The sequence below is a fragment of the Notothenia coriiceps genome, unplaced genomic scaffold, assembly GCF_000735185.1.
Source record: "Notothenia coriiceps isolate Sejong01 unplaced genomic scaffold, NC01 NC01_scaffold00016826, whole genome shotgun sequence".
Classification (NCBI taxonomy): Eukaryota; Metazoa; Chordata; class Actinopteri; order Perciformes; family Nototheniidae; genus Notothenia; species Notothenia coriiceps.
The window spans coordinates 32,069-43,897 of NW_011349527.1; the positions used below are offsets into that span (position 1 = coordinate 32,069).

General features: G+C 40.6%; 2 protein-coding genes across 2 annotated transcripts in view; one reads left to right on the top strand and one right to left on the bottom strand.

Moving 5' to 3' along the window:
* The window catches only part of fntb (farnesyltransferase, CAAX box, subunit beta), a gene marked incomplete at its 3' end in the record, with an annotated part of 17,949 nt that extends 15,878 nt beyond the window's left edge, over positions 1 to 2,071 (bottom strand). Inside the window, exons 1-2 of the mRNA XM_010776290.1 lie at positions 1,693 to 2,071; positions 497 to 561 (exon numbers count right to left, since the gene is read on the bottom strand). Of these exons, the coding sequence (XP_010774592.1) occupies positions 497 to 561; positions 1,693 to 1,791 (164 nt within the window). The remainder of the gene's footprint in view (positions 1 to 496; positions 562 to 1,692) is intronic.
* Positions 2,072 to 3,070: 999 nt separating this feature from the next.
* The window catches only part of LOC104949855 (ras-related protein Rab-15-like), a 17,896-nt gene continuing 9,137 nt past the window's right edge, over positions 3,071 to 11,829 (top strand). The window contains exon 1 of the mRNA XM_010776289.1: positions 3,071 to 3,415. Within this exon, the coding sequence (XP_010774591.1) occupies positions 3,292 to 3,415 (124 nt within the window). The 5' untranslated portion in view covers positions 3,071 to 3,291. The remainder of the gene's footprint in view (positions 3,416 to 11,829) is intronic.

Consider the following 11,829-nt stretch of genomic DNA (forward strand, 5'->3'; position numbering starts at 1 on the left):
GCCTTCTGCTTTCAGACGTAGTTAGTTATGAAGTTATTACCCTATCCAATAATAATCCAATGCAGAGGCAATAATGTAATATAATACATTATTTTATATATATGATATATTTATATATGCATTTATATATAGTCTTACAGTTTTGAACTGGCTTTTAATACTAGTTGAACATAACATTTTGATATTTGTATGTGTTTTTATATGTTTCTAGTTATTGTGCTTTGTATCTCATTTTTTATTATTGTTTTATTATTTTACTCCTATTGTGTTATTTTATATCTGTTCCCTGTACAGCACTTTGGTCAACTGAAGTTGTTTTAAATGTGCAATATAAATAAATAAAGATTGAGATTGAAAGTCACAACCGGCCCTTTGAGTGCCGACATGATGCTAAGGTGGCCCATGATGAAATTGAGTTTGACAACGCTGCAGTAAGCAGTGAATAACATCGTCACAACCACTGATGTAAAAACAACTTTCTTTTCTGGATACTTACTGTGGTAAGCTGTGCATTTGCTTGTAAACACTGACGACTTCTTTAATGCTGCGTTCCACTTTTTTCTGGGGAAAAGAAAAGTAGTGGAAGGAGGAGAGTGAAAACAGTCAATATAAAGGTCATTGTGAGAGAAAGAATATAAAAAGCATGCATGTTAAACATTACTTACAGTTTAAAAACCTTAATATTATAATGAATATTATTACATTCAACTTCTTTGGCAGTATGTTGGTACTAATCAGCTGATGGATGCAAATGAGCTGTTGAGCGAACCTCAACAGATGTTTGACAACATGTACCCCCTTATAAATATTAACACAATCATATTTATGGTAATCCTGTTTTTTACCTTTATTAGTTCAACTGGAATGTCCCTTTGGTTTCAGGGGTCTCTGGCCTGGATGAATATAACCACACACTAACGATAGACCAAGACCATGACATATCTGTAAGGTTAATCAGTGCTGTAAAGTAACTAAGTAGATTTACTCAAGTACTGTACTTAAGTACACATTTGAGGGACTTTTACTTTACTTTACTTGCTACTTTGTACGTTTACAATTCATTTATTTTGTACCACTAGTTAGTTACTAAATAAGACGTTAGTTGCACCTGGAGTAACATTCACAACATTCACCCTGCAGTATACAAAGCAATTCAAATTAACTGCACCCTTATTTATATTATTCTGAAATGGGCAAATTTGCATAATGCATACTTTTACTTGTGTGCATTATGCTCGTAGGCACGTTAAGAATATGTTGATGCTAATCCTTTTGTCCTTTTACTTGAGTAACATTTTGATGCATGACTTTTACTTGTAACAGAGTATTCCTACACTCTGGTACTTCTACTTTTGCTTATGTACAATATCTGAGTATCCACCTCTGAGGTTAATTTACAAAGATATTTTCCTCTGAGTCTAGTCAAGGGTTAGGTGTGGGGGTACTCAGGTTTAACTGTCTAAGTTACTTAGTTAAGAGCTAACTGAATGAATGCATAATCTCATTAAGGTTCAATGCTAGCTAATTAAAGGCTTGCTAGCTGGAAAGCAGGCTCTGATCACTTGTCTAAACGATGGGCCGATGAAAGCAAGAGTACAGAAATTAAGTGTATGAGAGTTTAATTGATGTGACAGTCAGTAGCTGCAGCATTAGCATTAGCCACATTAGTTTACGGAGCTAATCTGTGCTCACCTGCTCCACTGAAGTCACCGTCTCCACCCCGTCATCCACCAGCATTTCTGCGGAATGGTACTCATTGAAGCACCGCAGAGGCGTCGGTACACCGTCCATGATGATGATGATATGATCTGTCAGCTGCAGGGGATGCTGCAAGTTTGAAAAAACGATGCTGTAGGTTTGTTTTGATAGTTTAGTGTCAGTTGGCTCCGCTCACTTCCTGCTCAGGTTGCAGGGGGGCGGAAACTGCGCGAGCGCCAGCTACGGCGTCTCCAAGGGAACAAAAATCCCCGTCTGTCACTGTAGTGCGAGAAACAGCAAAGTAACACACACAGCCGCTTGTAAGGGTTTCATGTGAGTTGTATTAAATATTATTAAATTATGGGTGAGCCAATGTGAGTGTCCCGTTCTGTTTCATTCATATTCTGCTATTGGTGTTGTTAAATTGACGTCGAAAGAAGCAATGCCACCACACGCGGTAGTTCTTCCGTTGATCTGCATCAAGTAACAACAAACAAGTACCGGAAGTAGTTTGAGTTATCCTTCAAATTAAAAGCTCAAAGTTGCTCCGAAAAGTAACAAACCTTTCACTTCAATAAAAATCTCTGTTTTCATATATTTGGAAACTTATGACTGCCAACCAGACACAACATGTAAGTGTTATGCTGCCCCAGAGCATTAGGGGCCCTGAAGTCTCATATCACTGGATCTCATGGCTTCTTTGAAAACCATCGTCTTATTGCAACACCTGAATCATCAGGATACAGTATTATTTCAGGTACCATTAATTGAATAGCCACTATTTTAAATAATGTTTTAAGGCCTTAAATACTAATTGTATATATGACAAATGTTCTTAATATTGCATTTGACTAAATACTGTGTGTGTGTGTGTGTGTGTGTGTGTGTGTGTGTGTGTATCGTGGTACTTTATACTTCTGCTCCACTACAATGATGTGATGGCTCAGTTACTTTGAGGTTTCAGATTAATGTTCCAAAATATGATAATGATTAAATATGACAATTGATGATATATGATACATTTTTATGATATATGAATAGAATAGGATTAAAGGTTAAACTTAATTGATCCATTGGTGGAATTTCTAAGCTACATTATTTAAAGTGAGTACTTTCACATGTTGTACTTAAAGTAGGCTACATTTATGCTAATACTTTTTACATTTGACTAATAATTTTTTTTCAGGCATTCAGTAATTCCACATGTGAAAATAGTTATTAACATTATCATGACAATCTTGAAGTCATAAAAAACATCAATCGAATATCCCTTCTTTGTACTAAATAAACCAACATGTTCTCAAACACCAAAGGCTTTTATTTTGAAATGCACCACCGGAAATCCTCTTTTTGATGGGGTCTTACTTGACAATGGTCCACCGCACCCACTGGAGCTGGAGGCTGCCTGTGAAGCTGGAGCATCCCCGTCACATACCGACCCACCGTCAGAGAACACAAAGAAGACAGGAGCCAGCCCAGAGCCTCATGTTGAGTTTTTGAGCAGACATGGGATGCAGGTGGGGAGGGATCGGTCATCCATCGCTGACTTAGCTGACTGGGGTTTCTTTTTAATTCAACATTACATCCAACACTATGGCTAAGCAGTACGATGTGCTCTTCCGACTCCTGCTCCTCGGAGACTCAGGGGTTGGGAAAACATGTTTGTTATGCAGATTCACGGACAACGAATTTCACCCGTCTCACATCTCGACCATCGGTAAGACTCTGCACTAACACCATGACTTATTTCTGGATCCTTATTCACCACATGTGTTAATTAACAATCCCATTCATTTGCATGGTTTTATAACGTTTTCTGTTGATGTTATTGGCGCATCAACCTCCCTTTGTAGGCATTGCAATTAGCATTGAAACCCCATAACTAAGATGTGATAAGGAATGTAAAAAGGAATTGTTCACATTTAACTAAAACAGCACATTACGTGAAATAAACAGACGGTTATCTATAAAACCAGCTTAATTGCAATAAGTGGGGAAGCCCTCAGGGGGAAGATCTAACACTTGGCAGCCATGCAGATGAGTTTACACCAACTATCATCATCTGGCACTGATAGTGTAAGCAAGTGCCATGCCACATTTGGTTTAATAAAGGTCCTCGGTGTGGTTTTGTTAAAGAGATTTTTTAGGAGACCCTGACCTAGTTTCAATTATTTCATGCTCAATAATTATGGAACAAATATGATGTTGTGTGATTGAAGTTTGTTTTCATATTCCCATATATCGATGCAGTAAACAATGGCAATTTAAAGGCATCGGCTTGAGATCTGGTAAACTATTGTTGGCCTTTTTGACTATTTTCTCAAATTACATTGATCAAATTATTCAATTAACAAAGGAAACACCTCCAGTTCCTTGCTCTTTTAATTCAGAGTACATAGAGCAAACTAACACTTTATCTGCCCACCCTTAATCATGGATTTGCCACATGCAACCATCCGGTTTTTCACAGTTACGGGAAGGCGGGCTGTGCAGTATATCTACCTCCATAGTTAGGATTCAGTGAAGAGGATGATATGCACATTACCATTCTGACTTTGAGGTGTTAGAAATAAGGATGTAGAGTAAGCAGTGTTTTTCTTTCCTTTACAAGCGGGGGTTGTGTCACTTATCTCTTCTTCTTCTCCTGTGGCAACAAAGCTGCTGTTTCTGTGCTGTGTGCAATAATTGGCCGTGATGTGGAGAAGACGAAACACAGACAAGCTCGAGGCAAAGTCAGGAAACGTTCCTCCTGGTCGTGATGGATAGATGACTTTTTTGTTGTAGAGATATTCTGTAACATGTTGTCATAATAAGGTCAACAAGATAAATCATGACGCTGACAGATGGGTCCAGGAAAAATAACAGAAAAGACAACGATAACACAATCCCACCATTAATTGTTCGTGTTAACATCATTTGGAAGCTTTAATGTTGAATTCAAAGTCTTGAGTGCTCAGTGGACTACTGCAAAACACTTCACAGCCACAGCACGATGCTCAAACTCAAGTTTTATGTTCATCACGCTGCACTTTAAAGGCTTTTATTGTGCCCAATGCTCCAACCTGCTGCTCATAAGGCTTACTTACACCGCAGTATGCTATTTTAAATCAAGTACCTATACCACTCTACAGGACACTTCCGCCCCTTGGAGTCGAGCTCACATAACTCCGAGCCCTTCTAATGTCTCTAACAAGAAAGGTCCAGCCTGTCTGCATGCAGTGAACCTTTTTGTGCTTTTGTTAGCGAGTGTTCAAAACCACAACCTGGATGCTTATAAATCCGTCGCTTGTGTCGGTGCCAGCGGTGGATTCTAGATATTTGTATTGGACTGAATAGTTGACTGTGTCTGTAAGCCGTCCCGGGAGGTCTTTTCACAGCCATGCGATAATTCAAACTCCTCTTCAGACTAAACAAGCCTAACAAAATCTAAAGAGACAGAGAGATCAAGAGTGACCACCGCCTGTGCTCTCCTGAGGAGAATCAATACATAATTTCCCAACCTTCATGGTGACAGAGGGATATAAATTCTCTCCAATGTCCCCCTCATGGGAAGCTCAATAACTCATCCGTTTCCGACACAGTCCACTCGCTCAGGTTTTTCTCTTAATTATCTCAAAATCCCGCACCCCATAGAGAGTTGTAATCAAAGCAAGTTTTTCCGTTAACATCAGAAGATGACAAGCTGATGGGACAATCAAACGTTACTTCTATGTGATTGATGAATATCTTTTTCCAAAGCCATGGCCCTTCACTCTTCTTTCAACACTTTTTACAGGATTTTGAGCTCTGGATGAAGGGTTCGCTCCCTTTCAGCCACAGGAACATTATTTCAGTTCATCCCAAAGGTGTTGGACTGTGTTGAGTTCAAGGCTCTGCAGGCCCTTCAAGGTCTTCACCAAACTCAGGAAGCTTTAAGATCCTTGTGATGTACATGAATGCATTTTCATGTTGTTTTTTGGCATTCGATGACAGATCAATGGGAACACTTTACATTAGTTAACAGTCTTAACAAGTTACGTTATAGTTTAACCTTGCGGTCTTTAAAATATTTCTGTAATCCTCTTAAAATCTGAAGGATGTTCTGGGCTTGTGTTCAGACTATCAAAACATTTAGAACACAAGGTGAAGAGTAGAAACGGCAGAGATCTTCATTCGAATCCGCCGTCGCTGAGTCACAAAGGCATTTTGAATATTCATTGGGCACTAACCACAAAAAGCACACCTAGCTTAAAAAAGGACTTCTTCCCTGGTTACAGCTCAGTAAAACTTAACGACCGGTAATCAAACTTTTACTCCCCTTCAGTGGTTAGAGAAAAAAATCGAACTAGTCCAGAATCATTGGCAGCAGGAATTCTGATCTTACCTGACGGATAATACACCCTCACTCAGAACACATTCTCTGGCAAAGAGCAGCTGTAGAGATGATTTATTAATGCTATTCAGTCACACTGCTGAGTTTAATCCTCCTCTCCGTTACCTCTCCCCTCACCCCCGGAGACCCTGGCTGTCACAAAACCCATAAAGTTCGAGCCCGGCCCTGCCCTATATCACAGCTCTATCAGCAGCTGTCTTCATGCTGCTGGTCTCAGTGGTGCTATGGTCGCGGCCTGGTCAAACACTCAGCCCACCGCTGCTTGGCGAGTCTAAAGGGCCGGGCGTCGGATCACAGCCTCCATGGAGCTCATAAAGTGTAAGCAGGGAAATCAGTGGTGCTGTCATAGCATTGATTTCCTCCTGGCGTTCTAGGAACTTTAAAAAGTTTCCTATATCTCTGAAAGTTATAGTGGTAGCCCGGCCTGGACATTTTTGGTGAACATCAAGTTGAAATTCAATCTTTATTTCAGACTCAAGGTCCATATCACATACAAAAAGACAAGACACGCATCAATAAATAAGATAAAAAGCTAAACAGATAAAAACATCAAATCAGTCCAATCACAGCTAGCCACACATGCTCACTGTCTGTAGAGGCTGTTGCGCCAATGTCTCCAAATCATGGAAGAGAACCGAGTAGAACTCTTCACAGGGTCAATTAAAATCGAGATAACATGATTGTCCGAGTCTTCTTGGCGACACATGAATTTGTACATTAACTTTCTTAAAAGGGCTTGACAAGTAGGTACCCCCAAGTTAACAAACAGCTGGCTGGCACTGTGCCAACTTGCGGTCTGAAAAGTGAAGCCAATGTAGGAGTGCCCTAAACCTGTATTCTTTCTGATGGCCAGGAAGCTGCAAACATAAGTCTATAGAAGTCTATCAGAAAATGACCCCAGTCCTCACTTGATTTATTACTCAGCATTTTCCTAAAGAGTTTATGGTTAAGGCTATCAGTCATTTAAAGTCTTACTTAATAGAGCAAGATGTCGTGGTGCCATTTATGCTGAAATAGAGGATAAATATATGCTTTAGGGCGTGGCTACTGTGTGATTGACATGTGGCTCTCACACTGTTTCCTTTAACCCTTTAACAGTGTGTTTTCATGTTCAGTGTTCAGTTATACTTGGCTCGATCCTCCCTCTAATTAGATGCCAAAAAACAAGATGGCAACGACTAAAAAACAAATGCAGAGGTTTTATACCGTTGTGTCAAAACAAATGGGACATCACATTCACTACACCCACTTCTTTTACAAAGTCTATTCTCTGGAGCCACGACACACTTTACACACTTTAACATATGCATTAGCACTCCTTGAAATCTCTTGTTATATTAGGGCTGCTCGATAATGGCAAAAATCATAATTTCGATTATTTGGGTCAATAATTGTAATTGCGATTATTAAATGCGATTATTCATTTGACTTTGAAGACATCCATTTATTGAAAACAATGTGAACAGTATGTTTTTAACAGTTGAATACCCTAAACTTTAAGCATAATTCAACTGAAAAACCAAAAAAAAAAAAAAAAAAAAATGTGTTTTATTTCGATTACTTTGTTTTCGTAATCGTTGCAAGCCATAATCGTAATCGCGATTAAAATACGATTAATTGAGCAGCCCTATGTTATATGTCAGACATATATATCTTTGGCGTTTTCTGTACTGGTAGTCATGGATTTGGAATTGTTTTCCTGATGGTCTACTCTTCTGTTTCCATTTGGTTTCACTCTTTTGAAAGAGTCATTTCCATTTCCATCCAATACAGGAGGTTAACACAACGCTTAATTGTTCAGTCAAGATTGATAAAAAGGTCACGATTGAAAACCTGTCCTTTTGTGCTCTACAGAAAGCAGCTGTTGACGGTTGTTGGCTGTCCTCGGCTTTTGATGATAGTCATGGATCTCTGACTTATTCCCCAGTGAAATTGTGTCAGAGGCAGAGCATCCATCCGTCCATCCATTAGTGAGCCTGTCGTCATTACCTACAGCACACTGACACGTGTCACCGCCTAATCCGTCTTGCGTAGTCGAACACAGTCATCCTGGTAATTTGTCAAGTCAATTTTGGGTGTGTACCCATTAGTTTTTACATGGCTTTCACACTGCTGATTGTTAAAGGCTGCCATGTTAAATTAACTGCTGTCAGTCCTTGCTCTTTGTGCTTGTCTCCATTGTCAAGGTTCCTTACTCTAAGAAGAGAAGAGGGAACCTTTCTGAAAGCCATAACAGCTGAATTATTCTTAAAAATTGACAAATTACTGGACAGGGGTGTCAAATTCATTGTTTCTTATATTTCGATGTTCCCTGACCCTCTCAAATATTCTCTGTTTCGTATCATATTTAACTGAATATCTTTGGATTGTGCACCGACAATACAAGGCATTTAAAGACATCACCTTGAAATGGACATGTTCACCATTCCCTGCATATTAACCTAGACACTGTGTTCCCTTGCAGACCTGTCTGACTGATTCCTGATACTGGCACCATATTAATGAAGGTTGCTATTGAATGGCTGCAGAGCACACACCTGTAATCTCTCTAAAAGCAGTAACAATTAAGACTTTCTACACATCGTCTCATGCAGGTTGAGAAATTGTGCAGCAAGTGTTCTGCTGTTGTGATGGAAGCACCCAGAACCATTTAAATAATGAACTTGTAATAGACAAAGAGTTATACTTTCACGACAGCCATTAGGTAATTCTTTTTGTTTGCATTTTCTTAGTTAAGAGAGCACCTGGTTCTACAAAACAGGCCCATTTTCCTCGGCTTTTATAGAACAATGTATTCAGATTGGCGACTACACAATATATTTCTTTATCAGCAGGACACAGACAGTGGGGACTGAAATACCTTTTGTTTTTGTAAATATTTCTCAAAATGTAAGAGAGGCTGAGCTGTATTTATTCTCATATGACTTGGCTTTGGAGACATCTTGATTTATTTTCAGGTTTCCAGAGTGGGTCACCCTTGTTAGACAGAATTTTACTGTACAGCTGGAATATCCGTTAGTCCATGTCTGTACTTTATATTGAAATCAGTCCTGTTTGCACTGATGACTCCAGACTAGTCTTTTGTACAGTGCTAATACAGCTGGACAATAACACAAGAAGAAAGCGTCTTTTTCACCATCTCCTCTCTCCACTGCAGCCTCAGGCAAGGCAGACCACTGATTGTTATGCTGACCTTTTAGTGTGAATGCTCTCTAGTCAAAGCCGAAGACCGCCTGAAGACTTAAATGAGGCCTCATGCTGTCAAGTCAGTGAGCTCCGTGGAGTCTTCGCTTTACTCCAGCTTGTTTCTATAAAAAAAGCACAGTGACTAACATCAGCCCCGCTCTGTCAGCAGTTTCTTTATGTCAGTCTCTTAAAAGACAAACCGTGCAGAAACGCAGCTGTAAAAAGCTAAAACCACAAACTGCCGTTTCTTCCTGTTATCTCAATCGATTGGACTCTCTTCCTCGGAGCGTGATTATGTCAGTTTAATTGGGATGAACTGTTAATTGATTCCACGGGGATTAGTGTGGTCTAGAAGCCTGTGGTTTTGTCCATTATCGACTTGGAAGCATTAGTCTGAGGAGACAGTCATGGACACAAGAGACAAGATATAAAGACTTTAATAGAGGCAGAGTTAATGATTGAACATACATATTGAAATGGAAAAAAAGCGGACTAAAATGACTGTGAAATAGGGGTGTAACGGTTCACAGAAGTCACGGTTCGGTATGTACCTCGGTTTGGGGGTCACGGTTCGGTATGGGTTCGGTACAACAAGAAAAAGCAAAAATGCATGATTCCAGGTTTGTTGTTATTTATTTTTGAAAAGTAGTGCAAGTTTCAGTTTAAAAATAAGGAACTGTGACATTTTGAATAATTAACTGTATTAAACGGTTAAAAACAAACCACAAACAGTACCACACACACTCAGATGGCCATATTATCTATAATGGCTGATGTCAAACAAAAAGGTTTCATCAAGCTGTAAAACTAGCATACCGCACCGCTATCGAACAACGCCGACACACCGTCCTCGTCCGATCCACCACTCGCACTCCATCGTTATTGTAGTCCACAGGGAACCCGAAATGTTCCCAGCACACAGCTGATTTAAAAAGAAGCAGGTGGGTTCTAGCTCCTGTGTGTTATCTGAAATCACCTTACTAACTTTTCTTCTTCTGGTATTTTGTTCGTTTTGTTGTTGTGTTTCTTCTTGTTCAACACACTCTCACTCCATAATCGTCCAGGAGCGACGTTTGGTCAGGGTCCCGTGGCGTGCAGTTGTGACGCTCCTAGGCTCCTTCAGCTTCATAAAGGGACGCAAATAGCTTTCAACTGATTGCAATGTATTCCCATCTGCTGCGGGATTTGACGCTCATGGAAGCACGGCATTCGTTTGTGTCGGCTGCCCTTAAAGGCAATGTGAGCGTCCATTCCCATTGGATAACGGAGAATTGTACACCCGGAAGTAAGTATTCCCCTTACTGTCGATTGATTTTACATTCCGGGTGTACAATTCTCCGTTATCCAATGGGAATGGACGCTCACATTGCCTTTAAGGGCAGCCGNCCCTCCCCCAATATCTTAATCACCCCCCCAGCTTTTTCTTCCTTCCTCTCCACCTCCCTCCCTTTTTGTCCAAACTGTCTCTCTGCACATCCGGCTACACAACATTAACTAAGAGATGACAACCCTGAAATAGATCAAACAAACAGTGAGACACACAGAGAGACAGGCAGAGAGAGAGGGAGAGCGGAAAGAGAGGAGACGGGGAAGAGAGAGACAGGAAGGGAGGTTTTCTCTAGAGGAGGGGGAGATGTGGGAGCAAACGGGAGGAGAGATTATGCTGGTGGCGCCTGTGTGTGTGTGTGTGTGTGTGTGTGTGTGTGTGTGTGTGTGTGTGTGTGTGTGTGTGTGTGTGTGTGTGTGTGTGTGTGTGTGTGTGTGTGTGTGTCACACATCTCAGGATATGCAGCACACAGGAAACAAACAGCTGCAAAAATCCATTTCCACACACAACCCAGCAGTAGAGGACACAAAGGGCCACACACACACACAGAACCAGCGCACAGCACCGCTGTGTTTCCAAATGTCATGTGCACACTGGGTGTGCAACAACTAATCGACTTAATCGATTACCAAATTAGTTGGCAACTAATTCAGTCGTCGATTCGTTGGTGACGTCATCACATGTGTTCTACACCCCGTTAAGCTCCAACGTTATCGCTCTTTTTTATCGGTACAGGAGACATTTAAAACAGATGTCATATGTATTATTGCTACATAAAGATTATATCGCAGTCTTAGTGTTGCCAACTCCGTTTCTAATATGCAATATGACTACAAAATGCGTCTATAATGTATTTTCGATCTTCCCAATTCAGACGAGAGATCTCTCCCCCGCCTGCTTGCGAGGGGGCGGGGCAGTTTACACACGCAGCTGCTACATCCATGCAACACACACACACGGAGGAGATGGCGGAGAGAACGCGCTCCGAGGTGTGGTTAAACTTTAGCAGTCTCGATGTGGACAATGCTCGTTACCAAAAGTGCAATAACAGTTTATCATGTAAAGGCGGTAACACGAGCAATTTGTCTAAACATTTAGCAAAAGTGCTCCACATCCAGACGGAGAAATGCACCGGGTTCCACTGTCTTTCTAGTAGCTCTGTAGCCCCGTCCACGAGTAACGTTTCCACGTCAGGTGTTATGTATGCTAGCAGCAACACACAGAGTTAACTCAGTTATAAAAACAT